At 50.6% G+C, this 26,470-nt stretch overlaps 10 protein-coding genes across 10 annotated transcripts; 4 read left to right on the plus strand and 6 right to left on the minus strand.

Moving 5' to 3' along the window:
- The first annotated feature begins 470 nt into the window (after window positions 1–470).
- On the plus strand, window positions 471–3,337 carry ASPVEDRAFT_159139 (uncharacterized protein). The gene is made up of 2 exons (XM_040808571.1): window positions 471–577; window positions 647–3,337. The coding sequence occupies exon 2, from the start codon at window positions 691–693 to the stop codon at window positions 3,121–3,123; it is 2,433 nt and encodes an 810-aa protein (XP_040662844.1). The 5' UTR covers window positions 471–577; window positions 647–690; the 3' UTR covers window positions 3,124–3,337.
- Window positions 3,338–3,895: 558 nt separating this feature from the next.
- ASPVEDRAFT_36474 (DUF1014 domain protein) lies at window positions 3,896–5,163 on the plus strand. The gene is made up of 3 exons (XM_040811217.1): window positions 3,896–3,960; window positions 4,065–4,165; window positions 4,275–5,163. The coding sequence occupies exons 1-3, from the start codon at window positions 3,904–3,906 to the stop codon at window positions 4,786–4,788; spliced, it is 672 nt and encodes a 223-aa protein (XP_040662845.1). The 5' UTR covers window positions 3,896–3,903; the 3' UTR covers window positions 4,789–5,163.
- On the minus strand, window positions 4,913–6,447 carry pex7 (putative peroxisome biosynthesis protein (Peroxine-7)). The gene is made up of 2 exons (XM_040811218.1): window positions 6,072–6,447; window positions 4,913–6,007 (listed from the first exon to the last, which is right to left on the minus strand). Exons 1-2 carry the CDS (start codon window positions 6,233–6,235, stop codon window positions 5,104–5,106), a joined length of 1,068 nt encoding a protein of 355 aa, XP_040662846.1. The 5' UTR covers window positions 6,236–6,447; the 3' UTR covers window positions 4,913–5,103.
- ASPVEDRAFT_36476 (putative CUE domain protein) lies at window positions 6,148–8,257 on the plus strand. The gene has a single exon (XM_040811220.1). The coding sequence runs from the start codon at window positions 6,637–6,639 to the stop codon at window positions 7,999–8,001; it is 1,365 nt and encodes a 454-aa protein (XP_040662847.1). The 5' UTR covers window positions 6,148–6,636; the 3' UTR covers window positions 8,002–8,257.
- A 947-nt stretch (window positions 8,258–9,204) lies between these two features.
- ASPVEDRAFT_78823 (putative ubiquitin-conjugating enzyme) lies at window positions 9,205–10,351 on the minus strand (the record flags this gene model as incomplete). The annotated part of the gene is made up of 4 exons (XM_040816606.1): window positions 9,205–9,288; window positions 9,343–10,073; window positions 10,135–10,229; window positions 10,290–10,351. The coding sequence occupies 4 exons, from the start codon at window positions 10,349–10,351 to the stop codon at window positions 9,205–9,207; spliced, it is 972 nt and encodes a 323-aa protein (XP_040662848.1).
- A 466-nt stretch (window positions 10,352–10,817) lies between these two features.
- ASPVEDRAFT_49145 (uncharacterized protein) lies at window positions 10,818–11,825 on the minus strand (the record flags this gene model as incomplete). The annotated part of the gene is made up of 2 exons (XM_040814126.1): window positions 10,818–11,401; window positions 11,504–11,825. 2 exons carry the CDS (start codon window positions 11,823–11,825, stop codon window positions 10,818–10,820), a joined length of 906 nt encoding a protein of 301 aa, XP_040662849.1.
- A 408-nt stretch (window positions 11,826–12,233) lies between these two features.
- Window positions 12,234–15,285, minus strand: ASPVEDRAFT_271249 (putative homeobox and C2H2 transcription factor). Its single transcript, XM_040809981.1, has one exon. It carries the CDS (start codon window positions 15,076–15,078, stop codon window positions 12,544–12,546), a length of 2,535 nt encoding a protein of 844 aa, XP_040662850.1. The 5' UTR covers window positions 15,079–15,285; the 3' UTR covers window positions 12,234–12,543.
- An 859-nt stretch (window positions 15,286–16,144) lies between these two features.
- On the minus strand, window positions 16,145–17,291 carry ASPVEDRAFT_159158 (LamB/YcsF family protein; the record flags this gene model as incomplete). Its single annotated transcript, XM_040808572.1, has 2 exons — window positions 16,145–17,166; window positions 17,241–17,291. The coding sequence occupies 2 exons, from the start codon at window positions 17,289–17,291 to the stop codon at window positions 16,456–16,458; spliced, it is 762 nt and encodes a 253-aa protein (XP_040662851.1). The 3' UTR covers window positions 16,145–16,455.
- Window positions 17,292–17,479: 188 nt separating this feature from the next.
- ASPVEDRAFT_270696 (bifunctional urea carboxylase/allophanate hydrolase) lies at window positions 17,480–21,896 on the plus strand. The gene is made up of 8 exons (XM_040809975.1): window positions 17,480–17,790; window positions 17,838–17,957; window positions 18,012–18,285; window positions 18,339–19,059; window positions 19,116–20,419; window positions 20,470–20,626; window positions 20,682–21,515; window positions 21,584–21,896. The coding sequence occupies exons 1-8, from the start codon at window positions 17,720–17,722 to the stop codon at window positions 21,823–21,825; spliced, it is 3,723 nt and encodes a 1,240-aa protein (XP_040662852.1). The 5' UTR covers window positions 17,480–17,719; the 3' UTR covers window positions 21,826–21,896.
- Window positions 21,897–21,967: 71 nt separating this feature from the next.
- ASPVEDRAFT_49149 (uncharacterized protein) lies at window positions 21,968–25,660 on the minus strand (the record flags this gene model as incomplete). Its single annotated transcript, XM_040814127.1, has 4 exons — window positions 21,968–23,232; window positions 23,344–23,578; window positions 23,960–25,405; window positions 25,634–25,660. 4 exons carry the CDS (start codon window positions 25,658–25,660, stop codon window positions 21,968–21,970), a joined length of 2,973 nt encoding a protein of 990 aa, XP_040662853.1.
- Between the last annotated feature and the right edge of the window lie 810 nt (window positions 25,661–26,470).

The raw sequence follows: 26,470 nt of genomic DNA on the forward strand, positions 1-26,470 counted from the left end.
TGGTTTCTCTAGTTTTTTTTTTTTGACTCTTGTCGTTCCATGTACTCTCTAATATTCGGCAGCGCTTTTTGCATGGACTGATTATTATTATTATTTTTTTATTTTTTGCTTTTTGCCTGAAAGCGTTTGGTTATTCTAACGTATATCTGTTTTTACCTGTCGTTTTGCATGGGAAGGTCATGGTCTTTGGGTGTTTTGGAGTTATGGGAGGCTAGCCCTCCTGTAATGGATGTATGAGGGATTCTGTAAACGTACGCCTACTGATGAATATAGGTTGCAACGGCTACTTTATGCTTGTTTTAAAAAACAAAACATTAATATCAATGAACAATTCATCGCAGAATTTCGGGCAGTACAGATAGTAGGTATACTCTATCTAAAACTAGAGCCTCAGGCTCACATCGGTTGCCCGTCACAACGGGGCGGTGAGCACAACGGCAACAACGGTCAACTGACATAGATCAACACCTCTTTTATCGACGCTCTGAGTTGGACTCCACTACTATTATGGGCTTTGGCGATTTTGTGCTTAAAGTCTGTCCCTCGGGGGGTACTTCTCCTAATAGTTTGTTGCATCGTGAGTGTTACTACCACTGTTTTGGTGCCTTGATGCGGAGCTAATGTATAGTTATTCTCCGACAAACAGACATTATATTTCTCTAGCACATTGAACACTTTTTACACCGCAATATGGATGGGCAAATTGATTCCCAGAATTTTATGGAATCTAAACGAGAAATCGCAGAATGCGATGCAAACATACCTTTGGATAGCACAACTACGCCGGCCCTTCCCAAAAGAGCCATTTCACAGAAGCTCCTGGAGCATTGCGACCATGCCAGTCTCGATGAAACCGTGCTTGTCACAGCGCAAGATAGTGGCTACAACTCGTCCGGATCCTCGACACGTCACTCTCCGGCCGAAACTCTGAGTGGTGGAGGGGACGACGGCGAGCCGGTTCGCACGCGGTCAAGGGCATCTAGCCGTACTTCGATTTCCTCAATCCCCGCCTCAGTATTGACGAACCTACCCGATGGAATAAGACCTACAAACCTGCGAGATACGCAAGATTACGTGTATCAACCCTGGGACCATCACGGGCCGCGGACCGTCCATACAATCCGACAGCGCGAAGGCACGTTCCGGAAGCCGAGCTCGGTACGGGCAATGCAGATGCATACTGAGGATGAGGCAGATTACGAGTATCATCTGACTCCTCCCAAACGCCGGGGTAGCCAGCGCACTTCTGATTTCTCTATTCGGTCCGCGGGTTCGTCGCCATTCAAACGGTCCCCGTTTTACTCTCCCACGGCTACTGCTGGCAAGCCGAAGGTCAAGAAGGAATATCCACTTGTCCTTCTTCACTGCACCCTATTGTCCCCGTCACTCCCAGTGGCCGGATTAGCCACACATCCGGATCGTAAGAAGATTTTGAGCGAAGTTCTGCCTTCGGTATACTGGAAGAGGTGGAAGTTACTCGAGGAGAAAATTGGATCAGGCGTTCTCCGCGAGCGTGGTGTGCTTATATCGCACCCGGAGGATATGTACGATCTTCTTGAGGAACGGCTATTGGAGAGCCTGGAATTACAGGACCCTCGGCTTGATCATGGGCACTTCCTTTGGCGTGACGAAACTGAGTCGGATAGGGAGGACCGCTTAGAAAAGGACGACAACAGCACAGAGGATGAAGGTGATGAGTGCCCGGATTGCGGAGGCCGCATTTTGCGGCACAATACGACCCGAAAGTGGGAAGTCAAAGTATTCGCCGCCAACGGACTGATGAGGGCTGGCGCGTGGGCTGCAGCATGGAAAGAGATGGAGAAGGTCGATGTAGAGGTTGGCCTATGGTTGCCTTCCGATGTGAGAGCAGAACTTGGAAAACTGGTGGCCGAAGCCTCGTCGCACATTGATAACGGGTTCGGTCAGCCTTTACTACAGGATCCGGGGAATATCCCACCGGAGCCTCCAAGTCTTGCGCTCACGCCGACCCCTCAAAAAGCCGGCTCCCGGCCTCACGTTACTCAACACCGTCAAAGGTCTCCATCGCCTGTCACAACTCGGCATAGGCCTCAAGATGATCAGAAGTCCGAATCGAATGCGAGAAAGCCGTCAGAAGAGATTGACTTGCAAACTCTGCTGGTGAACTACGTACGCGTGCTTGCCAACGACCGACGCAATATCGCCATTGTCTTCCTTAGCATGCTTGTTGTTTTTATTGCTATCAACTCCAGATCAGCAACAGTTGTGTCGGATTTGCACCCATTCCCCGAGAATATCCTAGAATCTACTGCTTCATCCGTGGTTCCACTGCAGGAACCCGAAATTCAATCGTGGAGCGAGAGGACGAACTCTCGAACCTTATCTGTCACAGTGCCAGACTCGACAGCAGTAGTTGCACCATCCGCGGAACCTGTGACATTTTCCAGCTTAGACAGCTCATCAGGGCCCCCAGTGAAACGTCTTCTATATGAACCGGAAGAGGCACAGCAACCAAGACCTAATGAGGTATTTGTGGAAAATGCCGACTTGGTTTCTGAGGTTGGGCAACAAGAGCCACCCAGCGAGAATAAACCGGAGAAGCTGTCACGAACAGAAGGTGACACGGTATATATTGAAAGTGTCAATGCATTGTCTGATATGGAAGCGCAAGAACACTCCAGAGAGATTGCGCCGGAAGAATCACAGCCAGCAGCAGCTGGTAATTCGGCAGTTGAAAATGCCGAGTTTGATTCTGAGAAGGGGGAACAACAGCATAGCGAGAACACACACGTGGAGTTACCGCCCACAGTGAGCGATACCGCACCTGTTGGAAGTGTCGAGATTGCCTCTGCAGAGCCGGAACAGTCATCACAAGCTAGCAAGAACGAGCCGGACGAGGCTTTGCCAGCTACGGCCGGAACTCCCTCCAGTGATGGCTCTCATGACTTTTCTGAAGCGAAAGAGACCTTACAAGTCAGTGAAACAGCGTTCTCGGAGGAAGCCCAAAGTTCGACTGTTTCAGTGGATGATAGCATCAATGACCTGCCATTGCCCCTTGACGAACAACACAATCAGCACGAGCAGATCGATGAAACCCAGCACAATGAACAACTCGAGCAACATGAACCAAGCGCGTCGAATTAGCAGAATGAACAGAATGAAGCGAACGAAATATACGATACGTGACCGAGCTACGTCGCTATTTACGAACGATATGAGAAGATTTTGGACTTGGCCTTTGGATTTCTGTGGACCTTGCTTGTTAGCCGTTATGTTACCTTTAGCATTAGCCTTATTGAATCTATGTTTAGAATTGGTGTATTAAATTGAACTGCCGCATCTCAGTGTCTCCCCGAACTTCGAGAACGTACTGTAAGAACACTTGGTAGATAGATGTCGTGTTCGGTCGATTACCGTATGCCGAGTGACCGCGCACGCTTGTCTATCTTAGTCTGTACGATTCAATATCAACCAAGGGACCTCCTGAAACCTGGTTAGAATAGATACATAAGGGTCATCCTCAGCTTCCTAATTGCCTAGGTATCCCATTCTTAAGCCTGCCTTCGTGTTTGGAGTGCTATTTCATGGGCCACCAGCCATGAGGTTTGCCTGCCAGATCTTGCCCGTTCCGACCAAATGTGGACTTATCTTCTTGGATAAAATGCACGAATCATATAGAGTATTTATCTTAAACATATAAATACTGGAGGCTCTTGTGGCCACACGCCAAGCATAGTGAAGCTCGTTATACATCTGCTTAGTCATTGCCACCCCGCCATCTGATAAATTAAAGCGAACTGTACAGAGCTCTGACTCAAATTGCCCCTCACCCTCAAACCCGAAGTCAGCCGTCACTTACATCTCACTCGTGAACGTTGTTCGCACACACCACTTACCAGAAACCCCGAATAAAAATAATCCACAATGGGAGGCAAAAAGGCTGCTGGTGAGAACTCCAAGAAGGCTGCTGGAAACGCTCGCGTGAGTACCGCCTCCGCCTCCCCTCCCACCTTAATTCGAATGTGCAAGCCCACATCTGTTATCAACTGAGGCTAATCATTACTTTAATTTCCTCATGAGGATAGAAAGCCGAAGCTGCAGCCAGCAAAAAAGCCGTTGAGGATCAAAAGCGCGCCGCTGAAGAAGACAAGCAGTGGGCTAAGGGCGCGAAGGGTTCAACCAAGAAGTACGAGCCATCCTTTCTTCTAAACTCCCTTTCTTAGCACATGTCCACTCCAAACGAACATAGAACAAAAATAGACAAGCGAAAGGAGTAGCTAACCTACCCGAAACAGAGACGACGCCGAAGCCAAGAAAGCCGAAGCCGCCCGCAAGAAGGCCGAGCGCGATGCGCTCCTGGCCGAAGAAGAAGCATCCCAACCCTCCAAGCCCAAGAACACCAAGTCTGCCGGAAAGAAGAATGCCGCTCCGTCCAAGGGAACCCTGGACCTATCCCAGCTCGATGACAAGGGGCCCAGTACCAAGTCGGCTCTGAACGCGTCTGGTATCGACAACGCCCTCGATGCACTCTCCTTGACGGGCCGGGACACCGGCAAGATCGACCGCCACCCCGAGCGCCGATTCAAGGCTGCGTATGCGGCATTTGAAGCGCGGCGGCTGCCGGAGATTGAGGAGGAGAACCCCGGGCTTAGACGGAACCAGCGGATTGAGCTTGTCAAGAAGGAGTTTGAGAAGAGTGATGAGAATCCGTTTAACCAGGTTCATGTTGCGTTTGACGCGTCGAGAGAGGAGATTGCGGCTGTGAAGGATGCCGAGAGGAAGAAGGTTGAGACGCGGCTTACGAAGTAGATATCTCTACCTTCGTCTTCATTTCTTTTGTGTTTTATACCCGTGATTTTTGGCTAGGGGGGATGATAGCAATGGTTGATGCTTAAAAGGGAGGGGGAACTGTTATACATAGATAGACTGGTCACTGGATGGGGCATTCCTATTCCTTAAGTCCAAAAATGAACATGGAAGAAAGTGATAAAAAAGAAAAATAGTGAGCCAAAAGTAAGAGAAAATAAAAAAAGGTATCATGTGTCATGCGATCTAATATCCAATACAGAGAAGAATCCAGTGAATAAAAGAGGAATGAAGATTGAAAAGGGTAAACGCCGTATTCTATCCCATCACAGCTCGAACGTCCCATACATACACGCTCTCATCCCACCCAACGCTCGCGCACCACCCCTCGCTTCCGAAAAGACACCAATCGACGCCCGTCGCAAACTCGGTATGCTGGTTCATTCGGCCAAGCTCGGCACCCATGATCGGCGTAGGCCCAGACCGCATAAGGTCTGTATCTCCGATTACGCCGGCGGGGGACTGGTCGCTCCAAGCACGACATGTCATATCGTAGCTAGCACTGAGCAGGATATTTGAGAGGTGTGGTGACCATGCAACCCGGCGAACGGCATAGTCGTGACCGATCATCACAGTCTGTGGCCCTTGTTGCGGAGCGCGAATGTCAAATGTGCGTATTGTGCGGTCAACGCCTGCGACAGCAACTACCGATGGCCGATACTTGTTCCAGTCGTGTGTGAGTGCTTCAGAAGGTGGGCATGCAGCCGGCGGGGCACCCGGTTTGCCCGGTATCGGAGAAACAGGAGCTGCGTGGATTGGGATCTGGAGGGTGAGGTGATTTGAGGCCGAAGCCGGTGTACGGAGATCGTATATGCGGAGATATGAATCTGAAGCGACGCAGGAGAGAATGTCTGGAGAGTGTGGCGTGAAGTCGGCAGAGTAGGTACAGCTGTGGGTGGGAAGGGTCATGAGGGAATGCGGGCGATGCGGAGACCAAATGCGAACTGTGCCATCCCAGCTGCTTGAGCAGAAGGTGTCCTTCGAAACCAGGTTCCAGCTGACGCTAAAGACTTCACGATTGTGTTCTTTCCAACCCTGGATGGGGAAATCATTGAGTGTGCAATCAAAGAGCTTGATACTGCCGTCTCCAGAGGCGGTTAGGACTTGGTGTTCGTTGGCTTCGGACCAGGCGAGGTCATAGAGGGAATCTTGAGTAGTGAACCTGCAGATCATTAGCTTTCAAATAAAATGAACTCTCGATTCGTACAGCGGGAGGAACTAAATACCATTTAGCAGGCACGATGCCCTGGGGGGTCAATTCAAGAATGAACAAACGTCCATTGCCGACTAGGCCGAAGTTGGCCGATGACGCTACTGCCAGTCGGTTGTCGAAAAACGGGGAGTATTTGACCGCATAACCGTTGTATCCTTCGGTGCGGAAGTGTAACATGTCGAGGGAGGTCTCAGAGGCGTTGCTTGGTTGAGGTTGGAGGCTGCAGGAGCAATGAGAAGGAATGCGAGTGTCAGGAAGAATTGCGGGGAGATTGATTGGCACGAGCCGAGGTTCGTTTCTGGCTCCGATCGTCGTCCACTTATTTCACACTTCATTTGACATCAGCTCGTCCATCGTTTCGATATCTCGGTCAAGCTCTGCAGATCGTCGAGGCTGTCATCAATATAGAATCAACCTGAGCTGTGACTGGCCATATCCAGAGCAATCACGTGAATCTCGATGGCCTCGAAAAACACGAACACCCTCAACACGTCGTTTTTATCCCTCCGAGCATGACCAGCTTAGTCTCCTCGTCAGTTTTGACTCACTGATTATGCCACTTGGGGAGTCCCCTCCCTATGGACCGCTATCTATCGCGCAAACGACCACACAGTCCTCCGCCGCTGACACCAGACGACGATGACGCTTCCACAGACATCAAGTTAGCCCAACTAGTATCCCTGTTTCCAGAAACACCCCAGGATGCTCTTATTGATATCCTCGTTTCTTGCAGCGGTTCAGTGGAAACTGCAATAACTACAATCACAGAGCAGAACCAACTCCGGCAACTCTCCAAACGGCCTCGACCAACTGGTGGCGCACCAGGAACCCAGACGTCCCTTACATCGCATATACACGTATCCCCAAGCAAAGATGAAAGCGGAGGAGGCGTTCTATCGCAACGAAAGCGAAACCCAGTAGTCCAGAAGGGGAAGACGCTGTACCTGTTCAGCCCGGAGGACGTCGCAGCGCATACATCCTGCACGATTATCCACAACTTCCTCCCACCAGAGCAAGCAAATGCGCTTCTACTTGAACTTCTGGACGAGTCTCAGCACTTCTCCCGGTATAAGCTGCAAATCTTCGACAGAACTGTTGAAAGCCCACACTCTACGTGCGTCTACGTCTCCACGCCAGAGCAGGAAGCTCAGCACACCAACGACTACACATACGGAGGCACGTACCATACGAATATCCGCCAGGCAACCCCGCACCTGCGCGCGATCTCTGCACGCGTCCAGAACGCCGTCAACGAAGAAATCCAGAAGCGGATTCGGGACGTCTACCCGGACGGCAAGAAACTCAAGTACCAGTCGCCGCGGGAATGGATGCCCAACGCTGCCTTTGTCAATTGCTACAATGGACCCGCAGAAAGCGTCGGATACCACACTGATCACCTTACCTACTTAGGGCCCCGCGCGGTCATTGGGAGTATAAGCCTAGGTGTTCAACGGGAATTTCGTGTGCGGCGGATAGCCCCAGATGAAGATGAGGCGGCAGGAGAGAAATCCGCGCGGACACGGGCTGACTCTCAGGGGCAGATATCCATAGCATTGCCGCATAATTCTCTTTTGGTCATGCATGCGGAGACACAAGAGGAATGGAAGCATTCAATTGCTCCTGCGCAGACTATTTCCCCGCATCCTTTATCAGGTAATCGGCGGATCAATATCACTTACCGGTGGTATCGGGATTCATTACATCCGCGAAACATCCCGCGTTGTCGCTGCAACGCACATGCAGTCCTTAAATGCGTCCAACGTAAACGTGACACCAGAGGACGTTACATGTGGTTATGTTATATGGGATCGAAGCCGGGGAAGCAAGGCTGTGGCTTTTTCCAATGGGCTGAGTTTGACGATGACGGCGAGCCACTTTGGAAAAAGCCTCAAACTAATGAAGAGGATGCGAATGCCCCAAATCTAATTAATTTCGCCGACTGAAAAGAAAGCGAACTTTTGTAACAAGCTCTCCAAATAGACTGGCATTGGATGCTGGCTTAGCTATATACACGAGTAGCCCTCTGCGGCCTAGCCACAAATGCAGTAGGCCACAATCCATAGCAATGGTAGACGCATGCTTAATGGAAACCGTGTTGTCAGAGTCATTGTGTCAACGAACTTGATCCGATCTTTGTTCAATGTACTAGCTGCTGAATAAAGTGTGGACCAAACGTGAGCTGTCCATCCAATCATTACCAAAGTGAAACGTGTAATGCGTGGCCTAATAATGGTTATCCTCCTGAATTTATTATTCGAAACAAGTGTAATCGCTGTTGAGGGTATGTTTCTACGGATTTTTTAGCGCTATGCTTTCATAAAATGCCGAGGGGCTGAATACCATACATACTGCGCCCATAACTCCAACAAATGATAAGTGTCCGTCCAGCAAAGCTTCAGCAAAGGTTTGGCGTTGTAACTCGAAATTGTTGACCAGATAGCAGTCGAAGCAAAGGGAAAACCGATACCCGTGAAGCGACCCGCGGAAGGGATGTCACCAACTGTATGCCAGACGAATCAGGATACGCAAGCATTCGGACATAGTTTCTTATTACACACCGAGTCTCTGTAGCTTTCAATGGAGCAGTCAGAGAGGAATCTCCGATCAGACCTCCGCCATTGCCGTTGTGGGTTGTACATTCGAGCTAATGTTGTGTCTGATGGCGGCAGGATCGACGGGTCTGATTGGTTTGAGTACCCTTCGCACGCCAGACAGCTTTCGTCTGCACCAGGGCTTGATGAGAGTGAAGCGGCCGGAGCTCCAGAACTCGGCGCAGCCCAAGGCCAAGGCAAATGCACAGCAGAGGAGGACAATCGGAATCAGGACTAGCGCAATGACGATAATCGCCGTCGTATGTTTAGAGTTCATGACGATACCTATGCAGTTGAATCCAATATTACCATGTAAGAACACAATAGGAATGGAGTAGGTAGTCGGATGCGGTTTAGTGATAGGAGTACGAGACCGTGGAGGGAGACGTGTGTGTAACCAGCTTGTTGTTAGCTCCAGTGTCACCGGTCGTACTTTCCGCGCAAGGCAATGAATCTACTCGAGTCCCGGAAGCTGCTTCTTCATCTTCCCTCCCGCAAGGAAGGAGCTAGAGGCCTTGGGACTTCCGCCTGGCTGTGGTGTTGGGTATGTGAATCTTATTCTGAACTCTGCTCCAAGGGTGGGATAACCATTTGCTTGATCGAGGCCAGGGCATCGCCATCTAATCTGCTAAATCGGATCTGCATTCCACATTAGCCAAATTCTGGAGCCTAGGTTACGATCAATAAAGTTACCATTTCATCAGGGCCCCGGACAGAGTTTCCGAACAAAGTAGGATCTGACCGACTCGCTTCAATTTCATACTGCACGCGTCTGGTCCAGATTCCATCCCAGTGCCAGTCACCCGGAAGTCGTGCTTGTGGGTTGTCGCATTTTGAGCTTCTCTTTTCATTAGTACCGTCGATATCCTTCCGGTGAGCCTTCCATGCATGCCATGCACTAGGGTTGCCCGCTGCTTCTAACGGCACGGCATCGAGAACAGTCTCATCATCAAAGGAAGTGCGAATGTAATCCAGGATTTCCAAAACCGGGATCGATGTCCTCATCCTCGTGAGGGCACTCGGCGGTGCAGTATTGACGGTCTCGCCCTCGTCGCCTTCATGCGGGTTTGACTCTGCGCCCTCCTGGGCAGAACCATCAGGGGCTGGTGTCTCTGTGTCCCCTTTATTTGAACCATTCAGACTTACGGCCCTCGACGATGCGGCTGAATCAGCATCACCACGTCTTGCACGCCCGAACCAATGGGGAAACCCATGTCGAAGGCTGAATCCTCCGGGCGGTAACCGCTCCTCGTCCGTTGCGCTGACAGGGTCTTCATTCGATACACCAGTGCTGAAGGTGTAGGTTGTAAGTGGTACAATGAGCGGGTGAAATACATCAGTAGAAAAGGTCACTAGTGGTGGGCGATCAGGATAGGACGGAGGGAACCGTATCTGGAATCGGAGGATCGCAGAAGCATAGGGGCCTGAGGATGAGTGCGATTAATTCATCAATCTAGTTTGTAGTTGACAGAAACTGCGGCATACCCGATCGAACAAAGATTACGCAGGCCCAGAGCGACGGATCACTAGGATTGAGGCTCACATAGACTCCAGGGGGAGCTGCATGCTTGAGGCTTGCACTGGGGTAACGATTAGCATGAATGTGTGTGGGGTTTCTCCAGGGCAGTTGGTGGGCTCACTGTTCCTGAAGCAGCTGATATCTCCGAAGAGAGGGGATTTTGGGCAATCGGGTCGTTGACATGGCGCCAATCGAGGGTAGAGGATTGACTGGACGCAGAGTGTGACGAAGTCTGGAGGTGTTGATGTTGATCTCAGGAGACAATTCGGAGAAGCTCCAGCCTCCACGAGATCCGCAGCTTGGGTGTGGTGGGGCTTGACCGGCCGATAAGCGGCAACGCTTTTCCACTCTTCGTTGGAACATGGTTTACGGTGGACAGCATCCTCATGTTTACAGAGTGCATGAAATATTATTTGTATTATTTGTGGTCTAGTAAACTGTCAAGTCACCATGATGCTATTCTATTGTTTATTCTCATCGGTAACGAAAACCCAAACTTAACACGGAGATATCGCCAATAAAAGAATAAATATATATATAGTAGAGGTCTAACGATGCCACTCAAAAGAAAACTGTACCGAGAATTTTTTTTTTTTTTGTTTTTCAAATTCTAGAAATCATCATTAACTCCAGTATATATGTTTAGCCTCTATATTCTATTCTCCTTGTCCAACTCAGAAAATCCGAGAATCACCATACCCTCCCCAACGCCTTCATATATCCCACCGGCCACCCCTTCCAACCACCATGATGCAGTCCCAGAAACCACATCGCCCGGTTTACCATCATACATATCCAAAACTGTGGAGCCCAAATTCACGCCGCCGCGGCCAACCATCTCAGCGAGGTACAAAGTAAGAGACGTCACGCGCTCTCTAACCCTGTGAGTTCGGTCATACTCATACATGTGAAACATGACCTCCTTGATATACGGCATAAGAAACTGAAGTAGCAGACAGAAATAGACGATGCCCGTAGCCAGCGATCGATGGATATAGGAGCGTTGTGCGGGATAGGGGGGCGAGTCCGAATGGGGCGAGGACACCGGAATCAGTGACGGCTTAAGCTTCTCAGGTAAACTATCCCGAAGCGTTTCCGCTTCCTCACTAGTTAGGTCCTCAGGGAGTGCAGAGAGCAGGTAGGCCATGGAGTTGAGGTAAAGCGAGCGAACTAAACGGCTCTCGCATTGTTGCTGCTGAGCCTCGTACCCGGCATGACGGAGGAGGTTGAGCGCTGTTGCAAATATAAATTCATGATTTAGTTGGTGATTCGAACCATTTGCTGCCTATTGAGCTAGCTGTTGATTAGTTCAGGGAATAGGGTAGCAGTATTTACCGGGATTCACCCTATTCCACCGTAGCCCAGAGCCCACTTCGTGGTTCACCGGCACTCCTATTGCCAGGACATCCCTATTGATTCCGGTGTCCTCGGAGCCGAAGGAATCATCGGAATTTCGCGCTGTACTTGTGCTCCCTGAGGATGAAGGGCGTGGCGTGCTATCCCCCGTGTTGAATGGCATTGTTCGAGGTGGCAGGGCGCTGCTCGTTTCTGTCCTAACCATTGCGTATCGTGAAGACGTGAAACGCCGTTTGATCACTGTGGGGATGAACGGTGGGAAGAAAGAGGATGTAGGCGGGCACCCGGAAGTGTCATCCATTTGGACTGATCCGGCGATGAATTCCAGAAAAAAGGCCACTCTGAGGATCTGGAGATAGAAAGTACAGGTAAAGGTTTCGGCCAGCAGACTCTCGGTCTTGGAGATAAGATTGAGGCCGAACTTTAAGAGGTGGTGTGGAGGGAAACTGGCTGACGCTGATAAGCCTGCTGTTTTCCGAGGGTGGTGGGCGGGATTCACCCCGCTATGGCGAATAGTACAATCATAAGAACGGTTTCCTATAGATAGGAGATGTAGAGTCTAGAATCTGGTTCCAAAGCTGTTGGGGAAGAAAAAACCGTTGCGGCAAAGGCTTGGCCTGCATTTCACATGTCAGGACTCGGTGGGCCGTTGTCTGGCTGGCTCCGAGGAGGGGCGAAGAATCAGGATAGACACCCGGATTACGTTCGGGGTCTCGAAGAGGCAAAGGAATCATTTTCCAGTTGTTCACGGGTCTGATAAAATGTCATGCCTGCGCCCTTCGTCTTCATGTGGCCAATCGGAGCGTCTATGTCGGAGGCGTTTTACGTACTCTACGCCCTTCGATAGCCAAGGGTATTGGCAAGAGGAGCGTTTATAAATAAAACACCCGTCCTTAAACACAGGAGCAGAAGGCGAAAAGAAGCAAAAATGAAAATGAGAAGAAGTGAATACAGCTAAACTCCATAATTTTTATCTACAATTTGGAATCCTTTTACTATTCCTGAACACAGTACTCCGTTCACAGTCCAGTTCTATCCGCGGCGCCAAAGTGAAGATCAGGGATAGGAACCGCATCAGGCATCGCCGTATCGGGTTGTTTCGACGTGGGGATCGGGATCGGAGCAGTTGGGCCACTAGTTACTCTCGTTGTGTCCATATGTTCAATGTTGTCGAGGCCTCCTACGCCGCCACCGTCGGCGTCGAAAGTCATGTCTTGTAAGCTATCCAATGGCAGCTCCTCATCGTAACGAGTGTTTAAATGTTGCAGGAACTCAGGGTCAAAGCCCATCTGCACAAATGGGTCGACAGACGTGCTCAGCGGTGTCGAGAAAGACGATACCCCGGCTGACGCGCTACTGCCCCAGTCGACCGATAACCCGGAAGGTCGTGTGGCCGAGTACACACCTGCACTACCTGAAAAACTGCCAGCCGAGCTTCCTGGAACGCTTGGGGCGGCAGAGGATCGACCCGTGCTCGGGATAGCGGGACTCTGGATGCCAGAGCTGGAATATCCTGGCCCGTGTGACTGACGAGCGCACATCGGGGGTCGCCGAAGCCCCTCGTGAGATGCAAAGGGTCTCTGCATACCCAAGTTGGAAAATTGAACATGTTCAAAACCCGGGGCAGGCTCAAGGCCATTATCGCGTTTAAGAATATTCAACCAGAAGGGGTTATCAGCACAGGTCTGGTTCCATGGATCATCAGATCCGTATACTACTTGTCGCCCTTGATCTTGAATCATCTTGTCGGTTGGCATGACGCCATTTGATATGCTCTCTTGAATAAAGACGCCGAGCTCCGCTTTTAGGCGATCAAAACAATTGGCGTCCTCTGCAATCGGCAAACCAGGCGCCCCAGTATTGTATTCCGAGAGCTTAAACGGATCAAGGGTGTTGCGTTCATGACCAATAAGATATGGCGGCATAGCATTCTCGACAAGGCTTTGCACAACGGGTTCGAAACCCCAGTCACCCTGCCATTGAACCATGTCGGCACCATTCTTGAAGTGGGTAGCGAGGTGATCTGCTCTACCCTTCCACGTCGTCAAGGTGATTCCACAGAAACCACATCGGGATATAATCTCAGTGGTATGACTTCGCCATTGATCCATGGAAGGATCGAAGCGCACGTTATGCATCAATCGGAGATGTTGGTTGAGATGGTCTTTCCGATAGAACGTTCGCTCAGCTGAAGACTTCTCTGCACAGGTACTATAGTTGTGGGCCTCAAGATGGTCATTATCTGGGTTGACAGCCATGCAGAATACACAACGATTAGCACCATTCAAGAAGGCCACGCCCCCCTGTGGCGCGCAAGTCCATTTCTCAAGGGCTAAGTGAAGGGACTTCTCATGGCGCTGCCAGTCATACTTGGTCTGAAAAGAGTCGGCACAGAAAGTGCACTGGTATATTCGGGCAGCACCCTTGGTCTTCTGCTGAGCAAAGGTATTTGCAGATGTAGATGGCTTGCGACGGCGACGTCGTTCTTTCCGGTCCATTGAGCCGAATGAGCCGAGGGAGGAACGATGAGAAAATGCAGAAGCAAAAGAGAGGTCAGACAAAGAAGAACGGCTTGCTGAATGACTAGTTTCATGGCTGCTAACTAGGGAGGATGCGTCGAAGACATTCGAGTTGGTATGGCTTGAGTCATTGCTTGACCCAGTCCTCCGAGAATGAGAGCGCACGTGACCGGACTGTGCCCCCTGACGTACTTCGAGGGATGTGTCCTTCAAAGCTCGCAAAATGTTGGAGATTGCAGCCGGTTCGTTTTCAGGGGGGGAGTACTTCCAACGTTCCAACGGAGTCAGGAGCGTGTGATCAACATCTGGCTGTTTGGGGATTTCAATCGCGCCCGGGACAGGCGAACTGCTTCGAGGCGCAGGTCGGACTTTACCACGCCGCCTGGCATTGGCAAGCCAATTCGTGATCTGAGTCCGTTTCAGTCCTGTCCGTAGCTTCAATTCCTCCTTTTCTTCTTCGTTGGGGTAAGGGTGGTCACTGTGCTCGTTGAGCCAACCCTTGAGGATCCGGACCGACTCTCGCGAGAGTCGGGAGGTGCTTTTTCTTGCGCGGGCGTCCATGTCTTCAGATAGGCCAGAAAACGACTTGAGCGCCTTTTTGCCCGTCAGGCCACCGGTGGGAATATCGATGTTCTCCGAAATTGGATGCAGTGTGTCCAATCCCGGGAATTTGGGCATTGTCTGGGTGAAGCTACATTCCCGATACAGAGAAATGCAGCAAGTGCAACCACCAGTTTTCTGCATCACACCACGTCTGGCGATGAAGCAATCTAGCCCCATGTTCCTGCAGAAATCGCATGGTTCTTTGGCACGGCCCATGGGATAGATGCCCTCTGGGTCAGGAGTATCAGCCATGAATCCCTGGGAGGCATTTTGGTCCGGGAGGAAATTTGGTAATTCATGCGACTGTTCTTTCACAAGATCCTGATAATTTTCTTCGGCATCGTTCTCATCGATTTCGATTGTGTCAGAGGCAACATCGTCGTCCCGAGCGTGGGAACCGGATGCAGCCTCATCAAAATCGAAGAACTCCATCTCCAAGAGAACCTAGTAAAGACTTTGGCGTACACCACAAAAGTCGAGGCGACTGAGGTGGTTTCGACCAAACAGAACAGCGAGTTAAGATAGCTGGAGACTGGGTAGCAGAAGGGAATAGAGAAATGGAATGTAGACAGATGGATGGGAGACAGAGGATGGGAGGGGTGGATATCAAAAGAGGGCCATGTTTTTCGTCTGGGGTATGAAAAGCATGCCGGATAAGGTGGAAAGACTGGGCCCTGCTAGCGTTGTCTTTCTACCAGCTTCCAGGATCAGAGGATCCCAGCGCGTCTTCGCCCGTATCTTTCGGTCGGACTTCCTCTGTCTGTGCAGAAGGCCAGAGTCGCTCATGTGGTCTGCTGCGGCTTTGACCGAGAGGTCAGAGTCATCTTGTGCTCCCTTGGGGCCAGAATGAAGGGTTCAGCCCATCAGATTGCGAGAAATGAGACCCCCCTGCTCGGACTTGGCCCATGGATAGGCGCGATGGAGGCTCGCTGGTGGTCGTGGAGGGGAGCATGTTCGGCACTAACAGAACTGCACGCCCTTCCTTTGACAGCGCCATTCCTATCCGGGTTAGCCCCTCAGCCCAATGAATCATTTCCAAACGATATCGGAGTCCTTCTCCTCCTCCCCAGTCCCGGCGAAGAGTTATCAAGCTACCAAGTCTTGTTTCAAATAAGGGCCAGCCTCGCAATTACCCTATTAATACTCGTCATGCTCGCCCTTCATTACAGACCGACAGATTCGCCTGACGTCGAAGCGTTGATCACTTGGGCTGTGCTCGATGGCAGCACTACTAACCATAGACTCACGTTGAATACGACGATGGCGACATCTGCTCGCTACAGTTATCCCTAACACAGTCTAGCTCCCTTCAGGTCGGTTGAATTGTGTATCATACTTCATGCACCCTCTTCCGCGCGAGAAATGTTGGAGAGCCTTGGATGACGGAGAAAACGGCGCTACTGAGGCTGTCTCGTTATTACTAGTGCTTATTATTCTCAGTCTTCCCCAGATATTTTGACCGTATATCCAGTGATGCTCTGCCTGACTGTCCAACGATGAGGGCTTACTATTCTCCGCCATTCATCACTTCATGTTAGAATACGAGATGAGAAAAGCACGCTTACTTTCGCGAACCTTTACATCGGGAGAACATACAACTTTCCATTTCGTGGTCCATGAGGGATACATTTACTCCGTTCTTATCAGTGACACTTGCAGTGTGGATGGGTTGATTCCCAAGGGAAGTCAGCGGACAGAAATGTGCACCAAAAAATTCGACCCTATTTCCCAACATCACCCTTATTCTGGCCTGCGAAGGTTTGAATACTGAAGATTCCGATTTGTACCTGGAAATATGTACACATCCGCTCAAAATCCATACTTCTTATTAAACTCGTCCGCCACCTTCTTCGTTGCTTTGATGATTTCAACACACCCTGGCGAATCTGAGTGACAACAGATGGATACATCATAGTCCTTGATAGGGAGCGGGACTACAGTCCCATCAACGCTCGTCACAGACTGCTCCTCAAGTTGTTGCCGAACATGCTTCTCAACATCTGCAGGATCCCACGGCTTCTTCTTCCGATCAATCACAAGCATTCCCTTAGAATCGTATTTGACATCGCCATAGAACTCAGCCCGAAATTCGATCCCCAAGTCATTGGCAGCCTTTTCCATGTTTGTTCCAGGTAATCCAAAGACAGGGACTCCCTTAGGAATCCCTAGCATGACAGCCTTGGATACCTCATAATCCCTGCACATCATTCCATAAAGAACACCGTGCGGTTTTACATGATTGAGGCGGACCCCTTCGCGATCCAAGAAACCCTGGAGAGCACCAACTTGGTAGATAGTAATTGCTGTGAGCTCATCCGGAGAGAGCTTCATTTCACGTCGTCCGAACCCTTGGATGTCAGGTAAACCGGGATGCGCTCCCACCAGAATGTTGTGAGATTTGCAGTTCCGTACTGTCTCCAACATGATCAGAGGGTCACCAGCGTGAAAACCACAGGCGATGTTAGCGATGTCGATCAAGGGAAGCAGCTCAAGATCTGGGCCGCAAGCCCAGTTCCCGTACTTTTGACCGATCGCGTTAGCTTTCTGTTGTACTGGCGATTCTGGAGAACCATTTAACGTAGATGAGGACATACAGCTTCTCCCATATCGCAGTTGACTAGCGCTTTTTTCTTGATCGGAGCCATGATGATTGTTGAAGCTTCCACTTAAAGTTCGTCCTTTAGTCCGGTCGCAAGGCCCAGTCTGGTTACTTATAATCAGAGCTTGGGCTCCTCCCGAACCATGGAAACAGCTATGGGGAATTCTTCAGAGCTTGTGGCGGGGTGGGGGAGTCGGGGATGATGTCCCTATCATCTCATGTAGATCTCTCCGTTGAGCCGAATTCCGAATATTTTCGGCGTCATCGTGCAATCACGGCAGTTCAAGTTGTCCGGTTTCGTTATCGATGTTCAGTTTCCAACCTCATGGGAGGAAGGTTGGAGCTTCTTCCCCGCACGCATACGAGCAAGGAGGGGCTCCCAAGAGGAATGACGACCGATCTCTTATAAGTATGGAGTACGTAGGAACCTGAGAGGATGCTCGAGCTCGCTAGGTCCTACGTAATATACCAATTATGGAGTCTCTCAAAACACTTCTAATTGCGAACCGCGGAGAGATTGCTGTGCGGATTCTGAAGTCTTCAAGGTACAGACACAGCCCTTTCTCGGGAGTTAGTGCTAATGCTCTGAAAGGAAGCTTAATATCCGAACTATTGCGATATATACCGAGCCAGATGCTGCTTCAACTCATGTCCATTTAGCGGACGAAGCGGTTCTCCTCTCTGGCGTGCCGTCAAAGGCGTATATTGATGGGTTAGTATGGTATAACACCACTTTCTTGAACCAAACTCTGACGGGAGAGAGCAGAGACCAGATTATTGAAATTGCAAAGAAAAAGCACGCGGATGCTATCATACCTGGATATGGGTTCCTGTCGGAGAACTCCAATTTTGCAAGAGACGTCTCCAGCGCCGGCATGGTCTTCGTTGGTCCATCCCCAGAGAGCATTGAAGCATTCGGGCTCAAGCACACTGCACGGGAGCTGGCTACAAAAGCGGGTGTCCCCATTGTTCCCGGTTCACAGGGGCTGGTTACAAGCGAAGATGAAGCCGTAACCATTTCCCAAAACCTGGGCTTTCCTGTAACTTCCCCTTAAACGTCTGCTCAACATGAAACCATGCTCACTCCTAGTAGGTTATGCTCAAGGCAACCGCAGGTGGCGGTGGAATGGGGCTTCTCACATGTAACTCAGAGAAAGAGGTCCGAGAAGCATTCCAAACTGTACAATCTAGAGGTGAAGCTCTGTTTAAGAACGCCGGGCTCTTTATCGAACGTTATTACCCGTCTAGCCACCATATCGAAGTCCAGGTCTTTGGAAACGGTCATGGTAAGGCTATCTCCATCGGCGAGAGGGAGTGTTCCATCCAGAGAAGACACCAGAAAGTGATCGAGGAATGCCCGAGTCCCTTCGTCACTAAGAATCCAGATCTCAGGAAAGGTCTGTGCGACGCCGCTGTCCGTCTCGCAGAATCAATTCATTACGGTTCCGCCGGCACTATCGAATATCTCGTGGATGATGAATCAGGAGCGTTTTTCTTCCTGGAGATGAATACGCGCCTTCAGGTTGAGCATGGAATCACAGAGTTATGCTACGACGTTGATTTGGTAGAGCTCATGCTGAAGCAAGCAAATGCTCAGCTGTCGGGGAAAAAGGGACTTGAGGCAGAGTCCCTCTCAAATATTCCGGTAGCTGCGCCAAAAGGCTCCGCTATTGAGGCTAGAGTATACGCAGAAAACCCAGTCAAGGACTTTGCACCGTGTCCCGGAACATTACAAGACGTACAGTGGAAGGAAATCCCGGGCTCTCGAATTGATACCTGGGTTTACAGAGGTATCAAGGTGTCCGCAAACTATGGTATGTATCTCTGTACAAGCACTATACATGGCTGGGTAGTATCTTACAGAGACTAGATCCGCTTATTGCAAAGGTCATGTATCATGGACCGACGAGGCACCAGGCCATTGAAGGATTGAAAGAGATCCTAACCGGTTCAAGGATTTGCGGACCTCCAACCAATTTAGGGTTCCTGGCAGAGATCCTTGCAAACAAGGATTTCAACTCCGGGACAACGCTGACTAGGTTCTTGGACAATTTCGAGTACAATCTATCGGCGATCGATGTCGTCTCCGGTGGCGCTTACACGCTCATTCAAGACTGGCCTGGTCGTCCGACCATCGGAAAGGGCTTTTGTCATTCTGGGCCAATGGATTCGGTTGCTTTTCGAATTGCCAATGCACTTGTTGGTAATCCTGTCGGGCTTGAGGGCTTAGAAATCACTCTGAGCGGACCAGAACTACGATTCTTAGGACCAGCATTCATTTCACTATGTGGTGCACCAACTGATGCGACGCTCGACGACGCTCCGGTACCTATGTGGTCAAGAGTAAAGATATCGGCTGGCCAGCGCTTAAAGATCGGTAAAACCACAGGAAATGGCTGTAGAGCTTATCTAGCCGTCTTTGGGGGGTTCCTCAACATTGCTGAGTGGTTCGGTTCAAAGGCTACTGCACCAATGGTCGGTGTTGGTGGCTACCAAGGCCGACAACTTACGTCCGGAGATTATCTCGTTGTTACAAGCCAACTCCCAAAATTGGATAAAGAGTTGTCTTTGCCCAAGCAGCTCATTCCACAGTATCCTAGCAGCTGGGAACTAATGGCAATGCCGGGGCCATACGATGAAGGATATTTTACTCCCGAGAGCATTGACATGCTTTACGACGCAGAATGGACCATCTCCCATAACGCTGCCAGAGGTGGAATACGTCTTCTTGGACCCAAACCCACCTGGGCCCGTTCGGATGGAGGAGAAGGTGGTGCTCACCCCTCCAATCTAATTGAGTATGGATACGCATTAGGGTCTCTTAATTGGACCGGTGACGACCCAGTAATCTTCCCGCAAGATGCGCCGGACCTTGGTGGCTTTGTTAGCAGCCATACGATTGTGAAAGGGGATATGTGGAAGTTGGGCCAAGTCAAAGCTGGAGACACTCTGAAATTCAGGGCCACATCTTTGAAAGATGCCGTGTCGAAGCGCAATGATCTGGAAAGTTTTATTGCTGGCATTGTAGAATGCTGCCAAAAGGGTGCCAACTTTGGTACTATTGCTCCGTTAAGCACCTCTTTACCTCCAGCTATGACAGCATCCACGCGAGGATCTGGCATTGTTCACCAGATTCCAGAGAAAGGAAACCAACCCCTCGTTTCGTATCGGCAGGTAAGAGATGCAGATGCTACTTGACAGAAATACCAACTAACTAATTTCAGGCCGGCGATGATTATCTATTGATTGATTACGGCACCGGCGCATTCGATCTAAACCACCGCTACAGAGTCACCGCACTGAAAAAGGTGTTAACCGAAGCAACGGGCGAGATCACATTCTCAAACGGATTATTGATCTCTATGGTCGGCTGCGGAAATTGTAAGGCCTGAACTATCGGAGGCATAATACGCTTGCAGCTAATCATCATTCTTAGCTCTAATGCTCTACTATGACGGCACCAAGATCACCCAACAAAGCCTAATTAACTACCTCTGCACCATCGAAACCCAACTTGGCGACCTGACCCGCGCAAAGATGCGAAGCCGCCTCTTCAAACTGCCGCTCACCTTCGAAAGCAAACGCCAGAACGAGGCTATAAAGCGGTACATGGAGACACAGCGGCCCTACGCCGCGTATTTGCCGGACAACATGGACTTCGTCGCGCGCAACAACGCATTCACTCGCAAGGAATTCGAAAACATATACCTCACTGCCAACTTCATGGTTATAGCGGTTGGCTTTTTCACGGCCCTCCCGCTTTCCCTCCCCGTTGACCCGCGCCAGCGCATGAACTGTCCCAAGATGAACCCCAGCCGCGTCTTCACGCCCGCTGGCCAGGTTTCATGGGGCGGTAGCTGCCTTGCAATTTACACCGTTGATTCGCCAGGTGGGTATCAAATGACCGGTCTGACCATCCCGGGCGTGGACATCCTCGGTTCAAAGCATGGCTATACACCCCAGAAGCCCTGGCTTTTTGAGGACTTCGACCAGATCACATTTTACCAAGTTAGCGAGGAGGAATATGAACGCCAACTCGCGGTCTTCCAGAGTGGCCGGTATGAGTATGAATGGGAAGAGGTTGAATTCGATATGGCCGAGCATAATCGACTTCTCAGCGAGACCAAGGACGAAGTAAAGACTATCCGGGAGCGGCAGCGCAAAGCGCAAGCTGATATGGATGCGCTTGAGAAGGAGATGTTGGAGAAATGGGCGAAGGAAAAGGCCGAGAGGGGCGTTCCGATGGATACAGTTGATGCGTTGCTAAGAGGTTTGTTCAACTCGTCCTTTCCCTTCGTTTTATATCTATTAAATACGGGATACTAAATGAAAATATAGATCCAGAAATCAGCCCGATCGAGGCACCGCTAAACGCCAACGTCTGGAAAGTCGAAGTCAAAGAGGGCGACAAGTTAGAAAAGGATCAAGTTGTCGTGATCCTCGAAGCGATGAAGCTTGAGATTGCGGTGCGGTCCGAATCACTCGCCGTGGGAGCCGTTGTCGAGAAAATCTTAGCTCAGCAGGGCGATTCCATTGAGGCCGGAAAGCCTTTAATGCTGGTGCGGAAGGTTGAGAATTAAGATGCTGTTATCCTTTTGGAATTTGTTTTATTTAAATGTACATTAAAGCTTATTCAATATCGGCAGGCTCCGGCCAGAAATCAATGATTTCTTTGCCAGGAACTCACATGTGCAGGAGTAGACAGAATAAACATCCAAGAAACTACCACCAGAAACTAACACTAATCCCTGCCTTTAGTCCACGGACATAATGCCACCACCCCACAGGAATATACAGAGACTCGCCCTCTTTCAGGACCGTCTCAACATACTCCGCCTGCTGGAAACCAGGCCACATAGCCTCCCACTGCTCGGACTCGGCGGGGGAGAGTTCTATGGAAGCCAAGTCAACCTGGGACGTATTCGACATATCAATCATCCGCGTGGTGGAGCCATCACCGTCTGAATCAGGCGGACCAGAATTGCTACCTCTTCTCTCAGACGTGACGGGCTCCATGCCTCGAGGGTGGATTTGGGAGGCGGGAGTATGAGGTGAGTAGAGACGGATGTATTTAGAACCTGTTACTTGCACAAGTATATTGTGGTATGGGTCATGGTGGAGAGGAGATATTGTCCAAGAGGGGCCAATCCAGGTATTTATGATCGGGTCTCTTGGTTCGCAGGGGGGAAGGGGCGAGCCTCCTTCAACATCAGCTTCGCCGTGTGCCTGATGGCTGCCCATATTCTTCTGCCGCTCAGATTCCCGTTCCTGACGTTTCTTCAGGTACACCGGTGTCCCTGGGTCCGGCGCTGGAGGGGTAATATAGCAGAAGTCAGGGATAGCGATATCGTTCCGCAAAGCCGGGATCTGGCCAAGGAGATCATGTTGCGCTAAATACCCTGTTTGGTCGGGATCTCTGTCATCATCTTGGTCCTGATCCTGCCAGTTCGACGGTGACGGTTCCCTCCAGATGTACTTCTCAATAAACTTCTTGAACTCCATGATCCGCTGTCCCCATTCTTCATCGGTATATGACCTGCCAATTTCCACGGGAACTAGTCTGCAGCCCCCAAACGTCCTATCAAGCCAGTAATCGCGCGATACCCATGGCCGTGTTGACATCGCGGGCCAGTGCTCCACCGCATCTGTAATGACCAGGGGCGTCCTAACATCTTGTATATGATCTTCCATGTAGTCAAAGCCTGGATCCGAAACACGAGTAATTGGATGTGTAAGGGTCGGCGCAGGGACGGCATCGGGAGGTAGGAACGGGGAGAGCTTCCGTCTTTTCGAAGCGCGGGATGAGTAGTCTGGCTGCTCATCATCGGTATCAAGAACACGGGGCTTTGTAGCTTCTTGTAAAGCAGATAAAAGAGATTCCACCGCGTCCTCACGAAGCGGTGCGCCGGTCATGATCAATGCTTTGTCGAGAAGATGGATGACTGGCGAGAGCCAGGCAGCGCTGGGGTCGACCCTAGGCCCATCGCCTGTACATTTATTGAGAGACTCAATCAACTGAGAAATGAAGAAAAGCCCGTCCTTCCCGCATTTATCCCTTGGCTGGTTTGTGAGCCCGAGATTATCGCAGATGCTAAGACAAGCTTTGAGAATGCTGGAGTCGGTGTAGAGCCTTCGCCAGCAGGTTTCGACATTCTTAAACGGGAAAACACGTAGGTGCGCGTCGGACAGTTGAAGCGTTTCGTCTGTGTTGTTGAATATATTATCACGGAGGATGTCAAGGTCCTTGTCAAAGCACTGAATAATCGGGTCGTCCGAAGCGGGATTTACTATTGCGGAGAGCGTGGCGGCGAGGACGTTTTGGAGGACCATCATCTCTGGATGGATAAGTGGGATGATATGAAGAAAGAGGAGGGGTTGAGGGACAATCAAGGAGGGGGAAATGCGATAAATATGTGTTGCCCCGTCATCTTGGACTGCGCACTGTAGCGTGAAAGTAGGTAGGTGGTCGCATTTACTACCAATGTGAAGTTTTGTTGAAAGACGGAAAAAAAGTTTGGTGTCACAGATTTGTGCCAGAATCTGCCCACCAAGGGCAAAACAACATGACATGGAGCTTAATAGTTCTTTAATAAACGCTTAATTATTCCTCGCTTGTAGTACAAATAGAGCTTATTTTACACTATATATACAGATAAATATTATACAGAGGCCTCAATCCAAAAGCTGCATCACAAGCCTTGGAATCTGCTGGACATTCTCCCCCCGCATAGCGCTCACAGGAATTGCAAATATCTTCTCCCTCCAGCCACTTTCATACCCTCCTGGATGTTCATGTTTACCCTGTTCGACTCCACGGAGGTAGTCCTGAAGTGTCCTGAATCGTTCTTGAGTTTCGGGAAGATCGCACTTCGTAGCCACAACAAACCATGGTTTGGTGTGGATAGCCGGAAGCAGAAGCTCTGGAAGACTATCTTTAGACTGGGCCGGTTCGGTTTTATATTCAGTTTGTAGTTCAGGTAGGCCATGCCGGGGCGGATTCCAGGTCAGATCGTCCTCACTCTCGCCGTGGGCTGGCTCCATCTCGCGCAGCTCTTCATATTTTCCGAGTTCATTCCACAGTTCTTGCAACTCCTCAATGGGGTCCCCAGCGCTAAGGTCCACCACGAACGCAAGGATCCCAGCTCGTTCAATATGCCGCAAGAACCCTAAGCCCAAGCCACGGTCCAAATGAGCATCCTTGATCAACCCCGGGATGTCGGCCATTGTGAACCTCTTCCGCGGGACTTTCCCTTCGAGTTCAACCAAAGGCCGGCCTTTATCGTTATCGATAACCACGGTCCCGATGTTGGGCTCAAGCGTAGTGAAGGCCCAGTTTCCGATGCGAGTCCGACTATTCGTCAACGAGCGAAGCAAGGTACTCTTCCCAGCGTTGGGTTTGCCGACCAATCCAACGTCTGCAAGCAGCTTCAATTCAAATTCCAATTCCAAACGCTTAGCACCTTCTCCACGTGAAGCAAACCGGGGTCGAGGATGGTCACGAGAAACCCAATGTGGGTTTCCCAAGCCTCCAGCACCACCCGCCGCTAGCAAAATAGGTTTATCCATATGTCTCGACAGATCAAGGTATATAGGCGCTTCTGGCTCAAGCGCAGCAATGCTTTGCCTCCGCGGCGGATTCTTTGGGAACACTGTCATCAGGAAATCCGACGGATTCGCACCAGGATAAAGGACCCAGCGATCGTGACGAATGGGCGTAATACCAAGTTCCTCCAATTCCTCGTCATTTGACGCCTTTTTCATCAGTTTCTGCCGTCGCTTTTCCGCAGCAACGGGGTCATGTCGGTCTACCTCGCGCACGACCGTGCCCACAGGAACCTGTATGAGAACATCTTCACCGCGTTTTCCGCCCTTACTTTTTCCCTGGCCATTCTTTCCTCGGGTTGCCTTAACTATTCCTCCCCGAGCAAGCTTGTGCAGACTGGTCATCCCTTCGATGGCCTGTATGTAGACGCCTCCGCCGCTGCCGCCGTCACCTCCATTCGGAGGTCCGTCTGGAATGTACTTTTCCCGCTGAAAGGAGACGCAGCCGTGGCCTCCGGCGCCGGCGTAGATCGTTGAGCGACATCTATCTTGAAAGATGAACCGCGAATAGTCTTCTGGAGATGGGTTGAGGTGTGAAGGAGGTTCGTCGGCCGCGGCCTGGTCTGTGGGTTCATTGGATTCGATATCCGTAGTATAACGGCGGCCGCCAATTTTGAATACGCCTGGCCTCTGCGCTGTATACCAGAAACAAGAGCTTCGATGCGAGAACAAGCTGGTCAAGCTTCGGAGGCTCGTTCGTGGAGTCGCCATTGTAGTAGCTGACACTAGGTATCGCTCATCCTGGAGTCGCACCTGAATTCACGCAACAGTTCAATTAAAACACACCGGGAAGCTGAGAACCGAAATTCTCATCTTTCTTCGAATGGTTGTCCGTCGCGTGGATTCTATGACGCCCAAAGCACCACAGGCTTTTTGGAATCATGTGATCTTATCGTGGTATCTCCACGTGATGATAACAGTGTTTATCTGATTATTTGTTTCTTGTGCACCATACTATCCACTACCACTACCACATACTTCTTGAAGCCCATGTAACAAATCAAGCCAGGCTCATCTACACCGCTAGTATGAGAACTGGAGCTCCAATTTGTTGCTACCCAAGGCGTCGCCAGCCAACACAATCGCGACACCCAGCCACGCCCATTCGGTGACAGAGCCAGCGCCAGCCATGAGCTGTAACTTCTAGTGCTGACACTATCCCATACCAACCAACAGACGTTTCAGACTAAGCTTCGCCTCATTATATTAGTCTACGTCACGATGCAGTCCAGAATCGTGGCCATTCTTTCCGCGCGGCCGGCGAAAAGTCGGTAGAACCAGCCCGACACGCCCGGTTGAGTCATGCGACGAGGAGCATCGCCATGTATCTGCCGTGTGCGGTGTATATACATGATTATGGTTGGGGATTCATTCTTCACGTACGTATACGTATCTTTGTGAGGCGGCGTTGCGAGGGCTGTTCGCGACACCGCTCGATGTGTATGGATTAGCGCAGGACAAGAGACATGCACCTTGACCTGACAGCACCACTCTGTGGACGCCTGTCGCGGCGAGTGGGAACCTGCGCGGCTGGAAAGCACCATTTTTGCTTGATTTTATTTCCGACCCGTCGATATCAGCGAATGTGATGGTCATGCGACGCCTACAAGGCGAGGATTGTCA

Source organism: Aspergillus versicolor, assembly GCF_001890125.1.
Source record: "Aspergillus versicolor CBS 583.65 unplaced genomic scaffold ASPVEscaffold_1, whole genome shotgun sequence".
In the NCBI taxonomy this organism is placed as follows: Eukaryota; Fungi; Ascomycota; class Eurotiomycetes; order Eurotiales; family Aspergillaceae; genus Aspergillus; species Aspergillus versicolor.